Below are 22,445 nucleotides of genomic sequence, written 5' to 3'. Positions count from 1 at the left end.
ATTTCATCACAGTCATGACCGATGTGTTGTAGATAGTGGACAGGTTTCAGGAGTCAGGGGTGTTACTGGCTGCACGATTACTAGCCTCTAATCTGCTCATATAACCATGGTACTTATGTGCTTGGTCCAGATCAGTTTTGTGTCAGTGGTAACTCAAGAATGTTAATAGTGGTTTTTTCATTGATGATGATACCATTGAATGACAAGGGGGCAATGGTTATATTCTTCTTTATTAGAGATGGCCATTGCCTCGAAATTGTGTGGTGTGAATGGTACTTGCCAGTTATCAGTGAAAATATAGATACTGTATATCCAAATCATGCATCATTTGGAAATGGATTGTTTGAGTATTTGATGAGTTGCGAATGAGACTGACAATTGCAGAATGATTAGCAAACATGGATGTAAGTTTGCTTTCTGGGCTGGAAGGTTTGATTTCAGACATTTTGTCACCATACTAGGTAACATCATCAGTGAGCCTCCAGTGAGGCGCTGGTTTTATGTCCTGCTTTCTGTTTATGTGTTTAGGTTTCCTTGGGTTGGTGACGTCATTTCCTGTGTTGGTGATGTTATTTCTTGTTCTTTTTCTCAGCGGGCGGTAGATGGAGTCCAAATTGATGTGTTTGTTGATAGAGTTCCAGTTGGAATGCCATGCTTCTAGGACTTCGCTTGTGTGTCTCTCTTTAGCTTGTCCTAGGATGGATGTGTTATCCCCATCAAAGTGGTGTCTTTCCTCATCTGTATATATGGATTGTAATGATAGTGGATCATGTCTTTTTGTGGCTAGTTGATGTTCATGTATCCTGGCTAGTTTCCTGCATATTTGTCCAATGTAGTGTTTGCTACAGTTCTAGCAAGGTATTTTGTAAATGACTTTTGTTTTGCTTGTTGTCTGTATAGGGTCTTTCAAGTTCATTAGCTACTGTTTTAGTGTGTTGGTGGGTTTGTGGGCTACCATCATGTCAAGGGGTCTGAGTAGTTTGCAGTAATTTCTGAGATGTCTTTTATGTAGGGGAGAGTGGCTAGGGTTTCTGAAAGCATTTTGTCTGCTTGTGAGGGTTTGTTGCTGAGACTTCAGCTGACTGTGTTCATTGGGTACCCGTTCTTTTTGAATACACTGTATAGGTGATTTTCAACGCATCTTATCCACATCCCGCACCTCCGCCCTCAAACCCCACTCCTCCAACCGTAACAAGGACAGAAACCCCTGGTTCTCACCTTCCACCGCACCAACCTCCGCATAAACTGCATCATCCGCCGACATTTCTGCCACTTCCAAATGGACCCCACCACCAGGGATATATTTCCCTCCCCACCCCTTTCCGCTTTCCGCAAAGACCGTTCCCTCCGTGACTACCTCCAACAACCCACCCTCCCGTCCTGGCACCTTCCCCTGCCACCGCAGGAACTGCAAAACCTGTGCCCACATCTCCCCCCCTCACCTCCATCCAAGGTCCCAAAGAGCCTTCCACATCCATCAAAGTTTTACCTGCACATCCACCAATATCTTTTATTGTATCCGTTGCTCCCGATGCAGTCTCCTTTAAATTGGGGAGACTGGATGCCTCCTCGCAGAGCGCTTTAGGAAACATCTTCGGGACATCCGCACCAATGAACCCCACCGCCCCATGGCCGAACATTTCAACTCCCCCTCCCACTCTGCCGAGGACATGCAGGTCCTGGGCCTCCTCCACCGCCACTCCCTCACCACCAACGCCTGGAGGAAGAACACCTCATTTTCTGCCTCGGAACACTTCAACCCCAGGACATCAATGTGGACTTCAACAGTTTCCTCATTTCCCCTCCCCCCACCTTACCCCAGTTCCCATCTTCCAGCTCAGTGCCATCCTCATGACCTGTCCTACCTGCTAGTCTTCCTTCCCACCTATCTGCGCCACCCTCCTCTCCAATCTATCACCTTCATTCCCACCTCCATCCACCTATTGTACTCTTGGCTACCTTCTCCCCAGCCCCACCCCCCCTCCCATTTATCTCTCCACCCCAGAGGCTCCCTGCCTCACTCCTGATGAAGGGCTTTTGCCCAAAACATCGATTTTCCTGCTCCTCAGATGCTGCCTGACCTGCTATTCTTTTCCAGCACCATCCTTCCTCTCTCTGTTTGACAACACTATCCAGGGTCCTACCATTAACTGTGTAACTTCTGCCCCTGTTTTCATTTTACCAATACCTTGCAATTATCCAAATTAAACTCTTTCTGCTATTCCTTAGTCCATTGGCCCAGTTGATCAGGATCCCTTTGCAATCTTAGATAACCTTCTTCACTGGCAACTATACACCAATTTTGGTGTCATCCACAATTGTACTAACCATGCCTTATAAATTCTCATCCAAATCATTTTTAGTGACTCCAACTATCTCTTGATATAACAAGCAGTGAATCAAATTGGCTGGAACCTGACATCTGTGAGGTAGGGGCCCTTTGGAGGATGCCCAGATGGAGAATCCACTTGGCATTTCTGCGAATGCTAGGCTGTTAATCTGTGCTGAACTCAACTACCATTGAAGATGGAAATCATTATGGAAGCTCCTCAAAGGAGTTGTTTCACTGCTCAGCATCATTCACAACTGGATGTGGCAGGACTGCAGTGCTTAAATCTCATCCATTAGCTCTTTTTATAACTGTTGCTTGTGCTGTTTGACACACAAGTAATTCTGTTTTGTAGCTTCACAGGTTGACACCTCATTTTTAGGTATGCTTGGTGCTGCTCCTGGCATACCCTCTGTACTTTTCATTGAACAATTTATTCATACACTAACTGTGAACAATGCTATTTTATAGCAATTGATGTTTCAATCTTTGAAGAAACTCAATCATTTGCTTGGGTACAGGTTATAAAAGCTAACATGCAACCATTAGCAGATCGAACAAAACTGGGACTTCCAATCAAAAACAGAAATTGCTAGCAAAACTCAGCAGGGGTGGCAGCATTGATGGGAAGAAAGCAGAGTTAACATTCCGACTCTGATGAACTCTATTCTGATGAACAGTCACTGGACATGAAATATTCACTCTGTTTTCTTTCCACAGATGCTGCCACACCTGCTGAGTTTCGCCAGCAATTTTTGCTTTTGTACAGTTCGCCAGCATCCGCAGTTTTGTTTTGTGTCGGTACTTTCTAAAGTTTGTCTTTACAGCTGTGTACATTGTGCATTTAAATCCACATTCCCATTAACATGCTGACATCATGACTTGCTGATACCAATTGGGAATTACCGTTCAGGATTTATCTACCCATGAGAATGACATTTTAAAAAAAATTTCAAGTCTCATAAATAAGACTCCCATTTTAGCATCATGAACACAATGAGAATTAATTTGGCTGGACGGATTGCAATGATTGGCCTTGATCTGTGGTTTGGATATCTTAGGTGTGAGACATTCCTTAGGGCCGGAGGTTTTAAAATAAGCAACAGGACAGTTGGTTCAGCAATTGCAGAGATCAAAAAGAATCCAAGTGAGCTCAGTTTTAAAACAGTTTTTAATGACTGTTGGTGAAGATTACGCAACCGTTTACAAGTCAACACCGAGACAGGCAGACTGGAGAATACAATACAGACTATTTGAGTGAGCTCACACATGCAATGTGTTGTCTTTATTCAGACAAGGCTGGCACATATTACCTGAGTAACCCAAGAAAATCTTGGGGGATTAAGTGCAAAATCTACAATTAAATAAAAAATCTATTGGAACCTCTCAGAAACACATTTCCTAATGGAGCAGAAAAATTAAATAATAATTAAATATTGACATACTTTAATAAATACTAAATAGTGTCACAAACTAGTGAGGATGAAAATTAATAATAGAACTGACTTCTTCAATATAGCATTCAAAAAGAATAGACTAACACTAGAAATTGGAGGTGTTATTAGTCAGGAAGATAAAGATATGAATATTTTCAGATAGAGTATAAAAAATAAATCACAATGTCACACCGTGGGGGACAATGCCTATTAAATAGAATTATTTAAACTTTCCTTTTAAATATTATCTTTCAAATTAAACCAAACAAAACCCAAAATTTGGTTTTTTAAAAATATTTCCAGTTGATGACTAGGTTGTTCTCCTTCAAGTAGATAATGTTCAAGAGAAATTTAACAGTGGTATTCAAAACTGAGGTGTTTTGATAAAGTAGAACAGGAGAAATAGTTTTTCCCTCACAGGAGAGTTTGTAATTATAGGATATGAATTTAATGGAACTGGGAAAAGCAGAGCATGACGAGTTGGTATGATTTAGTATGTATTAGCTGTAAAGATAGTGGAAGTAATTTCAGCAGTAACAAAGGAGAGTTGATAAACACTTAAATTAAGAAATATAAATTACAGCGTTATGACAAAAATTGAGCATAGACATTTTGTGTTGTGTATTTGGATGGGCAAGGCACAAGAGTAGGATTATGAAATTATTTGGTGTATGGACTGTAGTGTAAGCGCTTTTTTGTCTGTGTTTTATGGTAACATAATGTAGACATGCCAAATCTACAATTTCCTTCAGTCTCATTCCTGATCCAATACTGTAGCTGACAAACAGATTAACTGTAGTACTATTCCAGTGAAAAAAGGTCAATTCAACACACATTCAGTGAGAAAATGCAGTACGACAGGAAACAAATATAAGGTTCAAGCTTCAGGTTCCTGGCTCTAAGAAGCTCAAATCACACCAGATTTGTGTGATTTCCTTCACACAAATCAGACCTGTGTGAAGGAGCTACCTGATGAAGGAGCAGCACTCTGAAAGCTAGTACTTCCAAATAGACCTGTTGGACTATAACCTGGTGTTGTGTGATTTTTAACTTTGTCCACTGCAGTCCAACACCGGCTCCTCCACATCAGACCAGCATTGGAAGTTTTTGCAAAGAGCAAAAGCTTTTGTTTTCGAGGTGTGGGGGTGCGATACACAACTGCTACCTCCTTTTGATCACTAGAAAATATGCACATGTGGAAATAAGTTAAGAACAGGATCAAGATTAGATGGGATTCCCTCCATTGCTGAATAGCTTATGGATATATCTGAACTGCACAAGAGCCTAGAAATCAGGATTCAGGAACAGACGAGAAACAAAATAAAGACTCCAAACCAAATAGCTCAATGTCCCGTGACTGTTTATATGAACTTGCCCAGGTACAAAAATATATTGACTAACTGTCCAACTTGCAAATCTAGAGTCTGTGGTTATTTGCTACTCTTTACATTGCTGTAATGTTCAGGGTAAGCAATGTTCCTACATTTTTACAGAACCATCCCATAGTCGAAGAGGTTGTTCCATGTTCTGGGCTTTTGTTGCTACTTCTGTTTATCCCAGAATTCTGATAGATGATTTTCACGCGTACATTAGACACCTTTAAACATTCACACCTCCCCATACCCCTCCATAATGAGTCTTACTTCAGCACAAGGAAGGTGGCAGGTAACAGTCTCAAAATTAATATCTAGTTAATTCGATTCATATTCTAAAAAAACTCCCAAGAGCTTGCAAGAACCAGTACAGACACTACATTTTGGAAAATTAAATATCATCCTGAAGAAGGAAATGCCAGGTTAGCAGCATTAGCAAAACTTTCTGAAGATTTGAAAGATAGCAGGAGAAGTCCATCTAATCTGGCCCAAAATCTCACAAAGAAATAGTGAATCTGGATGTACTGGCGGGGAATCTCTGTGATTGAAAGCAATGATTAGCAATTTCTAAAAACAAGGTCAGGTGGGTAGAAAATCTTTAGGGTTAGGGTTAATGTTTTTAATTGTTCTTAACTGAAATCCACTCCCCATGTGTCCTTTCTAGAAATGATCACTAATTAGTGACCAGGATAAGTGGCTGAACATTCCTCTTTTCTCTCCAGGTCAGGCTCACTCAGAACATTTTTATCAAATTACCACCTTGGTCAAGATTGGTTAACATCATTGCAGACCAAGTATCTGCCCCGGGTTATTACAGCTCAGCATCACGTGAGCAGGAAATTTACTTACCGTAGTTATAATGAAGCCAGGTTGTGTAATTCAAATAGCTACATCTGAACAAAGAAGGGGAAAGTTCTCCTATTTACTATTTCTGAGGAAACCCTAAATGCTTGCACAAAGAACATGGTAACAGTATGACGACAGATAATGACCAGCCTGAAGCATATACTTAAAGTGAATGCAGCAGAGAATGGACAACTCTATCTGAAATTGTGGTGCCCAGCCTAAGAAAATTATATTGATAAGCTTAATTGGCTTCTTGTGGTTTCATACATTACATGAAACTAGTTGCATTTAATACTACCAGGATGGCCAAAAGTCAGGGATAATATTAAGGGACACTTTGTAATTCGATGCCAGATAACCAGGGTGGAGGGTTACTGAAGAACAGTCATGCTGGGATCAAGGTTAATTCTGCTTCTCTCACCACAGATATTGTCAGACCTGCTGAGTGTCTCCAGCATTCTGTGTTTTTTTTTGCAGGGTATTGTGCAGTCTCAAGAGACTCACTGGCCTACTCCTGCTCTCTCTTCTAATATTGGAAAGTGGACAGTAGGAGAGGAAGAATCAGGACTTCACTCAGCCAAGATGCCCTCTGTTGTGCATCAGTCTGTTGACACATATTGTCCAGGCTCACCAAATGAGTCATGGCTATTTGGATGAGTGGTTGGGGACGACCTGACCATGGAATCAAACTCTAGCAAGAAGCAACATCAGGAGAGGAGGATGACAGAAAATGAAAGGGAAAGGAGTTAATCCCAAAACAAAACAAATATTGAAAGGAACTGTGTAGAGAAGGCTAGGGTCCTATGGCAGTGCTGTAACATTCTAATACTGCAGCTTTCAGTTTACATCCAGGTATGACAATCAAACTAACTTATTTGCCACAATAGGATGAACTTAGGCAGCATCTACAGAGAAATTCTTCCCTTCCTACCTCAGCCGCTGTTCAGCTCTTGAATGGAAGTGACCACTTACTTGAGAGGGAAGATGTAGATGAAAGAATAAAACTATCACCTTGTTTCCTATCAACCTAATATGTTGAGAAACAAAATGCTTTATATTTTGATACGTATGATGCTTTTCTTTGCATCATAGATGACTCCTAGTTGTCTGAGAAACTATTGGTTAAATTCAAGAAATGGTCACTTAGCTTGGTCCTGAGGCTTATGGGTGAATGTGGAGAAAGTGAGGACTGCAGATGCTGGAAATCTGAGTTGAAAAGTGTGGCGCTGGAAAAGCGCAGCAGGTCAGCAGCATCCGAGGAGCAGGAGAATCAACGTTTCAGGCATAGGCCCTTCATCAGGAAAGAAGCTTGTGAGCCAAGGAGGCTGAGAGATAAATGGGAGAGGGTTGGAGTTGGGGGTAGATAGCTGGGAATGTGATAGGTAGATGAGAGTGGGGGTGAAAGTGATAGGTCGGAGAGGAGGGTGGAGCCGATAGGTGGGAAGGAAGATGGACAGGTAGGACAGGTCAAAGGGGCGGTGCCGAGTTGGAAGGGTGGGACTGGGATAAGGTGGGGAGAAGGGAAATGAGGAAACTGGTGAAATCCACATTGATCCCGTGTGGTTGGAGGGTCCCAAGGCGGAAGATCCCCTCGGCCCACAAGCCTCATTCCTGATGAAGGGCTTATGCCTGAAACATCAATTCTCCTGCTCCTCCGATGCTGCCTGACTGGCTGTGCTTTTCCAGCATCACACTTTTCAACTTATGGGCGAATGTACCTCGTTATGCAGTACGAAATCATGAAGTTCCATAAAAGGTCAGGTATGACCTCTGGTCTGTGTTGAAAATTTGGGTGGACAGATTAACAATCAAGATTCAGGACTATTCGGTGCAGCTTGCTGGATTGTGTATTTCTAGTCATCTATAAAGAGCCATGTCAGAATCAGTTCTGATCGTTCCTCTGATTAAAACCATTTGTTAATGATGGAGTGATCGATCATATGGCTATTTGGATGAGATGATAGAGGGTATTTAGTCTGACTGTGTATCTTCAATACAGTGTTGAGTGGGAGTAAGATGGAGTCCCACAGTTGACCTTTATTGAAAGCAGCTCCAAATGGTCATGTCACTATGTTATTTCAAAAAAAGCTATTATTTCTCTTCTGCTCTCCTGAAGGTCCTGATTATTTGTTGAAATGTGGCTCCAGAAGCACACTCTGCCATTTAGTCCCTGGTCCAAGTAGCCATTCTTCTCCTCAGCTTAGCATTTGTTGGCAAGATTCAACAATCAAAACCATTACAATCAAATCTAATACTTTCCCTTTACCTAGTGAGACACTCAAATCTCATAATCAGGAGGTATTCACTCCAAATGACTGACAGCTCCCCATCACCATCTTGACAGATTAGTGAATTCAGCATAGAAAAGAGATTTAAGCTAGGACTTTCTTGGTTTATAGAGCTCAATAATCCTCCTAAAAAGCTTTAAATGGACTGGTTGAGCAGATTTGAGATGTATTGTCAAAAGAAAGAAGAAAGAATGGTCATAAGAATTGAATAAGGAAGGCACAAATGCTGGGAAATCCAAAATTTAAAACAGGATTCTGGAAATACATAGCATCAACTCAGCAACTGCACTGGACTATCATACTATTTTAGGTGTGATCCTCTGTTTGAACAAATGAAAAATAACTCATCTTTAAACAGGAGTTATCTGAGCAGTTCAAATGCCTGCCCACATTCTTGGCCAAGGCAGGGCAGATTAAGAGTGAAATTGAAAGAATAAAGTAATAAAAACAAAATGACTTGGTGCCACTTCTAATCATTAGCCACTGATCCGTGTTCTGAAGCGCATGTCAGGCAGGGACAGGATCAGGCTGGGCTGTGATGCAACATGCAGTCAAACAGCCTGCCAGTATTCACCCATTGGAAGCTGAAGGTAAAGTTACACATTCATGACTGAAGGCAATTGATCACAAGATATTTTCTCTCTAAACCCTGATTGAGGATGGACAAATAAAAAGGGAAGTTTGTCCACATTAAGCATTCAAAGACATTCTGTTTTGGAACACATTCACAGTTCGACATGCAAGTCTTTATAAATGTTATCAACTGCCCACTCTGCAGGAGCTTCTTCATGTGTGTATTTGGAAACTGCTTGTTGGAACTGAATTTGACGCTGCACATCTGGGTCGATGTTGATCCAGTTGTTGGCAATCCATTTGGTCCCTTTGGTGACAACGCAGCCACCATGTAACGAGTACTCATCCTGTTCACCCACCCAGCCTGCAAGAGTTGGGAGAAAACAATTACCACCACGCTTTAGAAGTTTCTAGTTCTGAACCTTGAGGAATGAAATATAATCCTTGTTGCCATTGAAAGAAGATGACTGTCAAAGACAGGGAGCCTGAAGTAGACAGTACAACAGCATCAAGATTGCAAACCTTAGAGCCCTAAACTCGAAGCAGACTGACATTAAATAGTTTCGAGCATGCTGAAATACGCACCACAAACAAATAATAGGAAATGGAGAGAGAAAAAAAGGCAATTAACACAGATCTACCATGGCCCTTACCTGCTGTGGTTACGTAACATGGAAACACAGTTGGGATTTACAGTATCTACTGCTGAAAAAGGGGCCTAAGGAGTACAACAAATTAAAAAGCAACAATTCTGTTATTTATTGTTCCTTAGTTTTCACTATATCCTTGATCTTCCTGCTTCCTCTTCTTTTCCAGTGGTTTAAAGACTAACATTTTCATTTTCTTTCAGATTCTGATGAAAGATTATTGACCTGCAGTGTTAACTCTATTTTTCTTTACAGAAACTGCACAATTTGCTGAGATTTATAGGTTTTCTTTGTTTTTATTGGAACTAAATTCTACTCTTTCCAAATGTCAAGAGCTACCTTTATGTACTCTATTTTATGACAGACCTTAATGGGGTAAAACAGTGTATTAAAAAAATCAAATAAATTATGATAAAACACAGTTTGATTGTTTTTTTGCCTGACCTAACTCAGGGGGCACAGCATTTTTAATCTAGCCACAACAGACAGAACAATTATCCATTAGGCAGACAGGAGATCCTCCCAAATTAGTTTTTAATTGCACTTCACAAGCAACCATTTCAGAATAATGCACCAATAATTATTTCCCAGGAACTAGGAAAGGACATATTTTTAATTGCAAAGTACTTTGGTAAGTCTTACTTCCTTCTCTTGCAAATATAAACAAATATAAACAAATGCATGGCCAAATTGGTCTGAGTACCTTCACCATCAGAGAGGTAGTTGTACCAGAAGAGAGCAGTGCCTTGCAAAGGCTTCACCAGCAGATTGGCTTGGTCACAGTTTCTCCGTGTATCTCGTAAATCCACGTCATTCTGGATTAAAGACTGAGGAAAGAGTAATAGCAAAGAGCACAGTTCTTTAGTTCTTAGAATCCAATATAAATTATCTGTAGTGATTATTTGAAATTGAACTTGCTGTAATACAAAGAGACAACTGCACACTGAATATAATGTTGGCAAAAATGCCAGCAGTTAATCATTTATTGGTGGACAGCTGAATTTATAGTTAGTGCTATAGTATCAAAGGCTTCCCCCCATTTTCCTTATTATGAAGTGCAATACTGGGAACTAATGACGCAATCTGATTACATGGGAGTTAACAGCCTGTCAGTACTTCCTCCCACAGCGGCTCCTCATGAATACTATTCAATAACTATAGATGATCTCAGTCCTGTGTTAACACAGCATCTTAACGTAGATCTTTTCCAGAACCAGATGGATGGAGAGTGATCAGACCTGAAGCTACGTGGCTGATAATCTCCTCTTTAGCCCAACAGTCACATAGCAGCGTCTGAGTGTTTTTGGTTCAGTTCTAGATCATCAGGAATGGATTTTTCAAATCAGCAGGCAAACCTAAATAATAAGAGGTTTACAACAGGATAAATGTTTGGAAATGCCAGCTGTGTTGCACAGCCACTGTACTAATTTTACATTACAAAGTAGTTTAAAATATTTTTCCTTGACATTTTGATAAATCTACAATTATTAGGGTAGAGTTTCCACTAGTTTTATTCGCCCAACCTCAGGTGAAACCAGCTAAGTTAATGCAGTGGACCTCAGAAACCCAGAAACATCAAGTGGAATGAGGGTTCGTTTGACCTGTTAATGTTGTTTACAAATCAATTCAACCAAATCCAGGACCATCCAAAAAAACAATAAAAATCAAAATGATGAGCATGACAAGTTATAAGTGCCCAGTCAAGGAGGTCCTTCAAATGCATTTTTATTCAGGCACCCAGGCAATAGCTGGTACATCTGCTAAGTTTTTATATGTTAAAAGCTACTACATTTACAACAAAAATGACGATGCACAGAGTGAAACTAGAAAATGGTTTGGTTGGAATTGAAAAAATAAGATTTAGCAGTTTAAAATCAGATTGCTTGCAATAAGAGAACAAGACATTCTTAACAGAAATACTTGTAGTTGGTGATCAATCCATTTTCAGCTGAATTAATAAAATTACATCAGGTGACTTTTCTTAAGTACATCAATAACTTTTTTAATAGAAATAAAATATTAGCTATCATCTAACTTGTGCTTCCTCATGGCAACCCCTCCACCAACTGGAGTCTGCTTGCCAACCAACCAGCATGCTCTTCTCTAACAGTACGGAAACACTATTCTCCCATACACAGGTATTCTTGCAAATTGTCTTGATGAGCGTAAGACAAAGCTTTTGGCATATTTTTTCAGCAATAGTCAAGAAAGATAATGATTCTGTTCTATTGTACTAATACACTGCATCGAGGAGACATGCAAAACTGGTCTCATTAGGAATAAGGGGCAAACTCTCCACTGGTTGGAGTCATACCTAGCATATAGGATGATGGTTCTAGTTGCTGCAAGTCAGACATCTCAGCACCAAGTCATCTCTGCAGGAATTCCTTAGTGTCCAAAACATCTTCAGCTACTTCAGCAATGACTTTCCCTCCATTATAAGGTCAGAGGTGGGGATGTTCACCGATGATTGCACAATGTTCAGGACCATTTGCAACTCCTCAGATACAGAAGCAGTTCATGTTCAAATGCAACAAGATCTGGACAATATCTAGGCTTGGCCTGACAAATGGCTAATAACATTCGCGCCACACAAATGTCAGGTAATGACCATCTTCAATAAGAGACAGTCTACTGCTGGTTGACATTCAATGGTGTTACCATCACTGAATCCTCCACTATCTATACCCAGAGGGTAGCATTGACCAGAAACCCAACTAGACTCACTATAGTAACACAGCAGCTACATGAGCAGGTCGGAGGCTAGAAATACTGCATAAAGTAACTTACCTCCTGACTCCACCGAGCATGTACATCAACTGCAAAACCTGCGCCCACACCTCCTCCCTCACCTCCATCCAAGGCCCTAAAGGAGCCTTCCATATCCATCAAAGTTTTACCTGCACATCCACTAATATCATTTATTGCATCCGTTGCTCCCGATGCGGTTTCCTCTACATTGGGGAGACTGGACGCCTCCTAGCAAAGCACTTTAGGGAACATCTCCGGGACACACGCAGCAATCAACTACACCGCCCTGTGGTCCAACACTTCAACTCCCCCTCCCACTCTGCCGAGGACATGGAGGTCCTGGGCCTCCTTCGCTGCCGCTGCCTCACCACCAGATGCCTGGAGGAAGAACACCTCATCTTCCGCCTCAGAACACTTCAACCCCAGGGCATCAATGTGGACTTCAACAGTTTCCTCATTTCCCCTTTCCCCACCTCACCCTAGTTCCAAACTTCCAGCTCAGCACTGTCCCCACGACTTGTCCTACCTGCCTATCTTCTTTTCCACCTATCCACTCCACCCTCCTCCCTGATCTATCACCTTCATCCCCTCCCCCACTCACCTATTGTACTCCATGCTACTTTCTCCCCACTCCCACCCTCCTCTAGCTTATCTCTCCACGCTTCAGGCTCTCTGCCTTTATTCCTGATGAAGAGCTTTTGCCCAAAACGTCAATTTTGTTGCTCCTCGGATGCTGCCTGAACTGCCATGCTCTTCCAGCACCACTAATCCAAAATCTGGTTTCCAGCATCTGCAGTCATTGTTTTTACCTACATCATCTACAAGGCAGAAGTCAGGACTGAAAAATGTGTTGCTGGAAAAGCGCAGCAGGTCAGGCAGCATCCAAGGAGCAGGAGAATCGACGTTTTGGGCATAATCTGAAGAAGGGCTTATGCCCGAAATGTCGATTCTGTTGCTCCTTGGATGCTGCCTGACCTGCAGCACTTTTCCAACAACACATTTTTCAGCTCTGATCTCCAACATCTGCAGTCCTCACTTTCTCCTAGAGGTCAGGACAGTGATGGAATACTCCCCACTTTCCTGATGGATGAAGCTCTAACAACACTCAAGAAGCTTGATACCATCCATGATGAATCAGCCTTCTTGATTGACATCACACCCACAACATCTACTCCTTCCACCACTGACACTCAGTACCAGCAGTGTATACTGTCTATGAGATGCAATGCAGAAATTCAGTGAAGATCCTCAGGTAGCATCTTCCAATTCCGTGACCACTTCCATCTAGAAGGAGAAGGGCAGCAGATACACAGGAACACCACCAGCTGTAGGTTCCCCTCCAAGACACTCAGTATCCTGACTTGGAAATATATTGCTGTTCCTTCACTGTCACTGAGCCAATATCCTGAAATTCCCTCCATAACAGTATTGTGGGTCTACCTGTTGCACATGGGCTTCAGTGGTTCAAGAAGCCAGCTCACCACCACCTTCTCAAGGGAAATTAGGGATGGGCAATAAATGGTGGCCAGCCAGTGATCCTACAACTGCATAAAAACAAAATACGGACTTGAAAAGAATTTTATGCTTGTGATTAAATCATGCATTTTTATGGAAAACAGACCTTTAATTTAATCAGTAAAATTGTGCCCAAAGTTGAAACTCTACACTTGTAAAATGTCTTGCTATTAAGATATGCAAAGGTTTGAATCAAATTTCCCTCCTTCCTGATAATATTTAAGTAAGTTTATGAAAATGTTGGAATAAATTCAGAAGAAATTCAGCACGGTGACACAACACTAAATATATTTTGAAGGAAATCTAATATATCTCCTCTAAATCCCACTGTGAGAGACTTAGCACTGTGCAAATGTTGTATGGCACAAGGGTTGCAAGCAATGTGGACAGCTGCCAATGAAGTGCTAACATAATGATACAATGGTATAAAACCCTTGGCTTACAAGGTGAAAGTGAGGACTGCAGATGCTGGACATTAGAGTTGAGAATATGGTGCTGGAAAAGCACAGCAGGTCAGGCAGCATCCAAGGAGCAGGAGAATCAAAGTTTCAGGCAAAAGCCCTTCATCAGAATGAGGCTGTGAGCTTAGGGGGTGGAGAGATAAATGGGAGGGGCGTGGGGAATAGATACAAGCCTGCGTAGTCTGAGACATTCAATTTACTCCTGTTTTGTTGGAAGAGCTAATGGGAATGATACTGCTCAACATAGCAGAAATACAAAAGCAAACTACATACAACATGATGTTCTGCTTTACCAACTGATTCATAGAGTCATAGTTATACAGTTTAGAAACAGGCACTTCCCTCCAACTCGTCCATGCCGACCAGGTATCCTAAATTAATCTAGTCCCATTTGCCAGCACTTGACCCATATCCCTCTATACCCTTCCTATTTATGTATACATCCAGATTCTTTTTAGTCATAGAGTCATAGAGATGTACAGCATGGAAACAGACCCTTCGGTCCAACCCACCAATGCCGACCAGATATCCCAACTCAATCTAGTCCCACCTGCCAGCACCCGGCCCATATCCCTCCAAAACCTTCCTATTCATATACCCCTCCAAATGGCTTTTAAATGTTGCAATTGTACCAGCCTCCACCAATTCCTCTGGCAGCTCATTCCATACACTTACCACCCTCTGTGTGAAAAAGCTGCCCTTTAGGTCTCTTTTATATCTTTCTCCTCTCACCCTAAGCCTATGTCCTCTAGTTCTGGACTGTCTGACTCCAGGGAAAATACTTTGTCTATTTATCCTATCCACGGCCCTCAGAATTTTGTAAACCTCTACAAGGCCACCCCTCAGCCTCTGATGCTCCAGGGAAAACAGACCAGCCTGTTCAGCCTCTCCCTATAGCTCAAATCCTCCAACCTTGGCAACATCCTTGTAAATATTTTCTGTATCCTTTCAAGTTTCACAACATCTTTCCAATAGGAAGGAGACCAGAACTGCATGCAATATTCCAACAGGGGCCTCACCAATGTCCTTTACAGCCGCAACATGACCTCCCAACTCCTGTACTCAATACTCTGACCAATAAAGGAAAGCATGCCAAACGTCTTCTTCACTATCCTATCTACCTGTGACTCCACTTTCAAGGAGCTACGAACCTGCACTCCAAGGTCTCTTTGTTCAGCAACACTCCCTAGGACCTCACCATTAAGTGTATAAGCCCTGGTAAGATTTACTTTCCCAAAATACAGCATCTCGCATTTATCTGAATTAAACTCCATCTGCCACTTCTCAGCCCATTGGCCCATCTAATCAAGATCCTGTTGTAATCTGAGGTAGCCTTCTTCGCTCTTGCTCATTACACCTCCAATTTTGGTGTCATCTGCAAACTTACTAACTATACCACTTATGCTCGCATCCAAATCATTTATATAAATGACCCAGCACCAATCCTTGTGGCACTCCACTGGTCACAGGCCTCCAGTCTGAAAAACAACCCTCCACCACCACCCTCTGTCTTCTACCTTTGAGCCAGTTCTGTATCCATTAAATATTGAAATCATACCAGCTGCCACCACTTCCTCTGGCAGCTCATTTCATACACGCACCACCCTCTGCATGAAAAAGTTGCTCCTTAGATTCCTTTTAAATCTTTCCCCTCTCAGCTTAATCCTATGCCCTCTTGTTTTGGGCATTCCCCACCAAGGGGAAATAATCTTGTCTATTTACCCTATCCATGCCTCTCACAATTTTATCAACCTCAAAAAGTTTACCCCTCAGCCTCCAGGAAAATAGTCCCAGTCTATTTAGTCTTGCCCTATAGCTCAAACCCTCCAACCCTGGCAACATCCTTGAACCTTTTCAAGTTTCACAACATCCTTCCTATAGTAGGGAGACCAGAATTGTACCCAGTATTCTAACAGTGGCCTAACCAACATCCTGTACAGGCACAACATAACTTTCCAACTAATATACTCAATTCACTGACCAATAAAGGAAGCATACTAAATTTTACTATCCTACATATCTGTGACTCCACTTTCAAGGAGCTATGAACCTGCACTCCAAGGTCTGTTTGTTCAGCCACACTCCCCAGGACCTTACCATTAAGTGTATAAGTCCTGCCTCATTTGCTTTTCCAAAATGCAGCACCTCACAGTTATGTAAACTAAACTCCATCTGCCACTCCTAGGCCCATCAGCCCATCTGATCAAGATCAGTCTTTGATCCTGTATTTTGCTATCATAAGAACAGAAATACTGTCAGGACTTTCTTATTCTCTCACCAATTTTTTTTTACCTTTCCTTATTTTCTCATTATTTTCATCATCTTACACCTCACCACATCTTTATTGTGCTGATCACTACTTCATGTTGAGTGCCAGTCAGTTGGTAACCCTCTTGCCTCTTAATCAAGTTCCATTTCCAAGATCTCAAGACATAATCTAGACTGCTACCCCAGCGCAGTATTGAGGAGCACCACACCATACCACACCACTGGAGGTGCTCTTTTTCAGATGAGATATCAAACCAAAATTCTTTCAAGCTTCTCAGATGGAAATAAAAATCTCAACTGAACAATTCTGAAGACCTGGGGTGTTCTCCCTGGTTTCTTGGCAAATATATGCCTGTCAACCAACATTATTAAAACAGATTGCCATAAAGACCAGACATCACTGTATCTACATAGAATGTTGCTCATTGCAAATTGGCTGCCACATTTCTAGTACTTCATATAGGCTATCGCATGCATTGGAATGTCCTGGTGTTGCGAGAGTTGATATATAAGTCTTTCCTCTCTTTTTTTGTACAAGTCCGCTTCAGGGCCTCAAGAACTGTGGGACATCTCATCACCCTCATTCCTCCCAAACAGTCATTCTCTAACCACCAGCTTATCCCTACCTTCTATGGATTTCACCCTTGGTACTACACTGCACTTCTGTCCTTGGCTTTTCACCAAGATTTCTCAAGGCAAAACAACCAATACTGTTAATAATTTCAGTCAAGGACAGCACTATCTAGAGTGACAAGTGAAAAATGTAGGAAAAACATTTGAGTTGATGTATGCCATATGTTATATTACTCCCTAATTAATACATTAAAATATAATAATTGAAGTAAAGATTCAGTGGATTTAGATTTAAATACTATATCAGATTTTTAAAAAAATACAAAAAGACTAATTCACAATTTTGCAATACTCAGGACTATGTCTGGTAAAGAGGATGTAAGGAAGTGATGAACATTTGTTAATTTAAACATCACATCATCAATTCTTAAGTTGAAAATTTAAACTAAACCTCTAAAGTATTTTATTGCCTGTAAAAATATTTGAGACATCGGATACTGAAAAATGCTTTCTTTCTCAGTGACAAGTATAACTTCTGTGAAGTTCTTTAAGACTGAAGGATGGCAGACTGGCTCTTGATCATCTATCCATTGCATTCTGTAGAGATAATGAACAGATTCCCTCAGTGGTTCAGAAGCATCTCCATCTCTGGGTCACACAAGTGAGGAAGGTATCATAACCACATGTGATGATCACTTTGGCAATGAGTGGTTGCTGCTTGGCTACTGTGGAATGCACTGTAATGACAGACTACATAATTTTAAACAAAGGGTTGAATATACAAACCGAAGAACTGGTCACAGCACTCATTTTAGGACGTGACTAATAATTTGATCAATAAAAGTGCAGAATCCTACTGAATAGAAAGTACAGCAGCAAAGGCCACTGTTTGCCTCATAGGTTCGACCTATAGTAATATGTGCTTCTTAGATGCTAATTGGCTGACTATCTACTCACCACACACTGTTTATGTAACACAATGACTTGTCAATAAAGTAAATAATTATTTTTTCCTCTTACCAGTTCATCATACGTTCTGTTGTCTGCTACAGGAAAAGCCGTTTCCCCTCCTCCAGAAACATTGTTCAAATAAAACAGCACTGTCACATACCTAGAACAGAAAAAAGGTTGAAGGTGGAGTGAGGATTAAGAAGGAAGTCAGCACATATATAGAAACATTGAAAATAGGAACAAGAGTAGGCCACTGGGCCTACTCCACTATTCAACATGATCATGGCTGATCATCTAACTCAGTAGGAACAAATTACTGCAGCTGCTGGAATCTGCACTGAAAACAAAAAATGTTGGAAATCAGAGCAGGTCAGGCAACATCCACAGAGAGACAGCAAGCTAATAATCATTAGACCTCTGATGAAGAGTCATCTAAACTCTAGCTTGCTCCTTCTCCATGGATTCTGCTTGTCCCGCTGTGATTTCCAGCAGTTTTTGTTTTCATCTGACTCAGTATGCTGGTCCTGCTTTCTCACCATATTATTTGATCCTTCTTGAAGACATTCAATGTTTTGGCCTCAACTGCTTTCTGTAGCAGGGCACTCCATAGGCTCACCACTCTCTGGGTGAAGAAATTTCTCCTAGTCTCAGTCCTAAATAGTCTATCCCATTTCTTTGGATTCTGACCCTGGTTCCAGACTCCCCAGTCCTCAAGAACATCCTTGCTATGTTTACCCTATTAGTCCTTGTAGAAGTTTATAGATTTCTAGGAGAACCCCCATCATTCTTCTACATGCCAGGGAGTATAATCCTAATCAATGCAGTCTCTCTTCATTCATCAGTCCTGCATTCAGCATTCAGTGTGGCAAATCTTCATTGCACTCCCTCCATAACCAGAACATTGTTTTCTCAGATAGGGAGTTCAAACTTTTAACCACACTCCAATTTTGGTTTCACCAAGGCCCTGAACAATTGCAAAAAGACACCCCTGCTTCTTTATTCAAATCTTCTTGCTATGATGGCCAATTTACCATTTGCATTCTCCACTGCCTACTGCACTTGCATGTTTACTTTCAGCAATGATGTACAGGGACATCGAAGTCTCATTGTGACTCCCCCTTTCCCAATCTATCAATCATTCAGATAATAACCTGCTTTCCTGTTTTTGCCACCAAAGCGGAAAACCTGACATTTATTCACATTATAGTTCATCTGCCACACAGTTGTCAATTCTATTAACTTGTCAAATCAATGAAACATTTCTGCATCCTCCTCACAATTCACGTTCTAGCCAGCTTTATTTCATCCACAAACTTGGAGAAATTACATTTAGTCAATACGTTTGCACTTACACAATATCTTGGCAAAAACAAAAAAGGTGCAGTCAACCTAAATTGAAAAGTCTGGAAAGTCTCCACAATAGACAACGAATGATTAGAAAGAATTATTTGCTCATTCCAACCCCAGTAATGATCATACCCCAAGCCTCAGCACCAACTGTGCCTCTGCTCCCAGCTTTGGGTTTGTTTGCTGCTAATTGTGGCCAGATTAGTATTCTGCAGCCAACTTCAATTTGGGCCTCAGGATTGGAATGTTCATTTTAGTACTGGTGTAAAAATAAGTGATATTGGATCAAATGCTGATCAAGACAGTCTGCAGAACATAGTGTATGCAGAGCGGCTAATTCGATTTCCGTCATAGTTCGGTGCCAAAGTTAACTTTCCCTCCAACTAGCTTTAATGCTGGATTAGTGGTGCTGGAAAAGCACAGCAGTTCAGGCAGCATCCAAGGAGCTTCGAAATCGACGTTTCAGGCAAAAGCCCTTCATCAGGAATAAAGGCAGTGCTGTCAGACTTCCACTGTGTTTGAATAAAGGGACTATGGTATTCTTAATAAACAGCAAATCTTTGTATGCTCTGTAAATGGTTATCCTTGCTGCTGTCATGACTACTGTTCAGAACTCAGAATTACTTATGGACATACGAAATTTTAATTACAAATTGTTGTTTTTAAAAGAGTACATAGAGTCAAAAGATTACTGCTGATGTAAATTCAATGGCTGTTTGAAGAGAAGACCTGAATGTCACACCTGAGAATACCAAGGAAGCTTCAAACAACAATCCTTCAAAACTGGGGCAGACACATCAAAACAAACTGGACTGTGATCTGCTGTGACTTCAGTGGCTACTCTCCAGTCACCCAACCCCACCAGAGCAGCAAAATGTACCTCCTGAAAACTTTGTCCCAAATAATAGAAGTATTTGTGTTTTCCTATTTCAAGAATACAGAAGAGTAAGGGATTAAAAATCAATTTCAACCCTGTTGTGTGCACTAATGGGTAAAGGTATATGCTGTAAGGTACACAGTTGAGAAAACCTAGTTACCCCTGCCATGCATGTAGAGAAAGGATGTCTCTCTCCCCGTTTGAATCCAGAAAAAATGTGAAATTACAGTGGAAAGGAAACAGGACAAAAGTCTTTCAGCTATCCAGCAAAGTCATAAATCTCCAAATCAATTCCTCACTTATGATTATCTGAGCTATAGTTCTGGTTTCCACCCTATTGTTGTTAGAATACTGAATAGACTCACAAACTCTTAGCATTCGCCTGGACCTGTGTTTTGGTTTTAGGCACCATTTACCTATTATTTACTTATCTATGCTATTTAACTCTGTGATCTGTCTGTATTGCCTGAAAGACAAAGCTTTTCACTGTGCCTCGGTACACGTGACAATACATTCAATTCAGTTATCATCCAACATAATGACCTCAACATCCTATCATCTACCCTACAGATCTCAGAGACTGAACTGTAATTTGTTTAAAACTTTTATCTTTGATTTGAACTCACCAACTATTTTTAATCTATGTGATGAACTTTTATTTCTACTTGTATTTAGCAACTTTTGAATAAACTCACTTTTAACTAATAAACACTTTGTCGACTCAAAAATGCCTTGTTTAATTGGCTCCATTTAAAACAAATAAATCTGGGCTTGAACAAAGACATCCATCAGCGAAGGGATCCCTTTAAAATGGAACTTGTTACAGTCAACTAAAGGGGCAGATGAATAAAGGAAAGGAGCCAGCGCATTCCTCCCTCAGTTGAGCTTGAGGATTTGGGGAATTCCATCAGGAACTGTAATAAATTGGGGTACCTCATCTGGGATTGATTGTAAGCACTGTCCATCATATAACAATACTAATATTTTTGTAGAAAGGTCACTAGACCCAAAAAACTCTGCGTTCCCTGCACAGATGTTGCCAGACATGTTGAGTTTCTCCAGCAATTTCTATTTTTGTTTAGATTTCCAGCATCTGCATTTCTTTGTGTTTTGTACAACAATATCATTTGTTCTAAAGGGAGCTGTTGGCCAAGCATTTATTCTTGATTTTGTACTCCCTCAGTATGTCATTATTCTTATTTGTCTGGTTACAATCTCCCATCTTATTTTGAAAAACAATAATTTCCTACAGCTACCTACATTCTCATAATTCCTTTAATAGACAGTCTAAACCTTTAAAAAAATAGAATAAAACATTTATTTGTTTGAATTTGTTACCAACCGGCAGGAAGTCTCTAACGGAGTGGATCCATTTGCTACCAGCTTTGTGTGGAAGCAGCTGGTCTCTGCGTAGATTGGTCCACTGTCATGGTGAGCATGATAATGCCCTCCTTGATCATACTTCACCACCTGCAATGGCTCACTATGCTCTACTATCTCAGGAGGTAACTGTGTCAATCTGATCACCCTGACAAGAGAAAATATTTAAAAATTATACAGTTGTTATGACTACTGGGCTTTACAAAACGTTATTTTCCAAAATGCATCCTTTAACTTAAGGGAAACTTGAGAATTCTTGAAGCACCACAGCTCAAAATTATGTCCATGTGGTCTGGTAGCCATGGGGAAGAAGCTCAAACAAAAGCTTATTAAAATCAAGTGACAAGTTTTTATGTCTTTCTACAGGAATTCTCAGAAAAACAGTATAAGATCCCTTGACATGCAGAAAGAGTAGAGAAGGACAGAGTTAACAGACAGAAATGCAGTGGGAGTTGGTTTTATGTTCAAAAGGATGGCGACAAAACAGCCAGAATATTTGAAGATATGGGGAACTCGGAATTGCCAAAGTGAGCCATGCAGTAGAAGTTGAATCTAGAAGTCTCAGGTTGAGTGGAATGAATCTCAAAGGACACTGGTGATTTCAGGTTTGCTTGACAGGAAGAACTGAGACTGGAGGAGAGCCAAAAGTAACTTTGGATTTGTTCCTGCAAAGTTACACATCCTTCAGAACTGTACACATTGAAAGTGGTTTTAAGATGCTTTTTGATTGCATTAGTTAATTAATGTATCGTTTCTTTAGTTTGGTATGTTCCTTCCCTATTAATTTATGTTTGATCTATTAGATTAGATTACTTACAATGTGGAAACAG

At 40.9% G+C, this 22,445-nt stretch overlaps 1 protein-coding gene across 1 annotated transcript; it reads right to left on the bottom strand.

The window, feature by feature from the left end:
- Positions 1 to 7,638: 7,638 nt before the first annotated feature.
- Positions 7,639 to 21,763, bottom strand: LOC122547968 (transmembrane prolyl 4-hydroxylase-like; the record flags this gene model as incomplete). The annotated part of the gene is made up of 4 exons (XM_043686524.1): positions 7,639 to 9,209; positions 10,196 to 10,319; positions 18,081 to 18,171; positions 21,578 to 21,763. Coding segments are annotated over 4 exons (613 nt in total), but the record flags the coding sequence as incomplete, so codon positions are not given.
- Positions 21,764 to 22,445: the final 682 nt, after the last annotated feature.

Source organism: Chiloscyllium plagiosum, unplaced genomic scaffold (assembly GCF_004010195.1).
Source record: "Chiloscyllium plagiosum isolate BGI_BamShark_2017 unplaced genomic scaffold, ASM401019v2 scaf_2124, whole genome shotgun sequence".
NCBI classification, from domain to species: domain Eukaryota; kingdom Metazoa; phylum Chordata; class Chondrichthyes; order Orectolobiformes; family Hemiscylliidae; genus Chiloscyllium; species Chiloscyllium plagiosum.
Note: the sequence above shows the minus strand (reverse complement) of the source record. Positions and strands in the feature narration are given on the sequence as shown.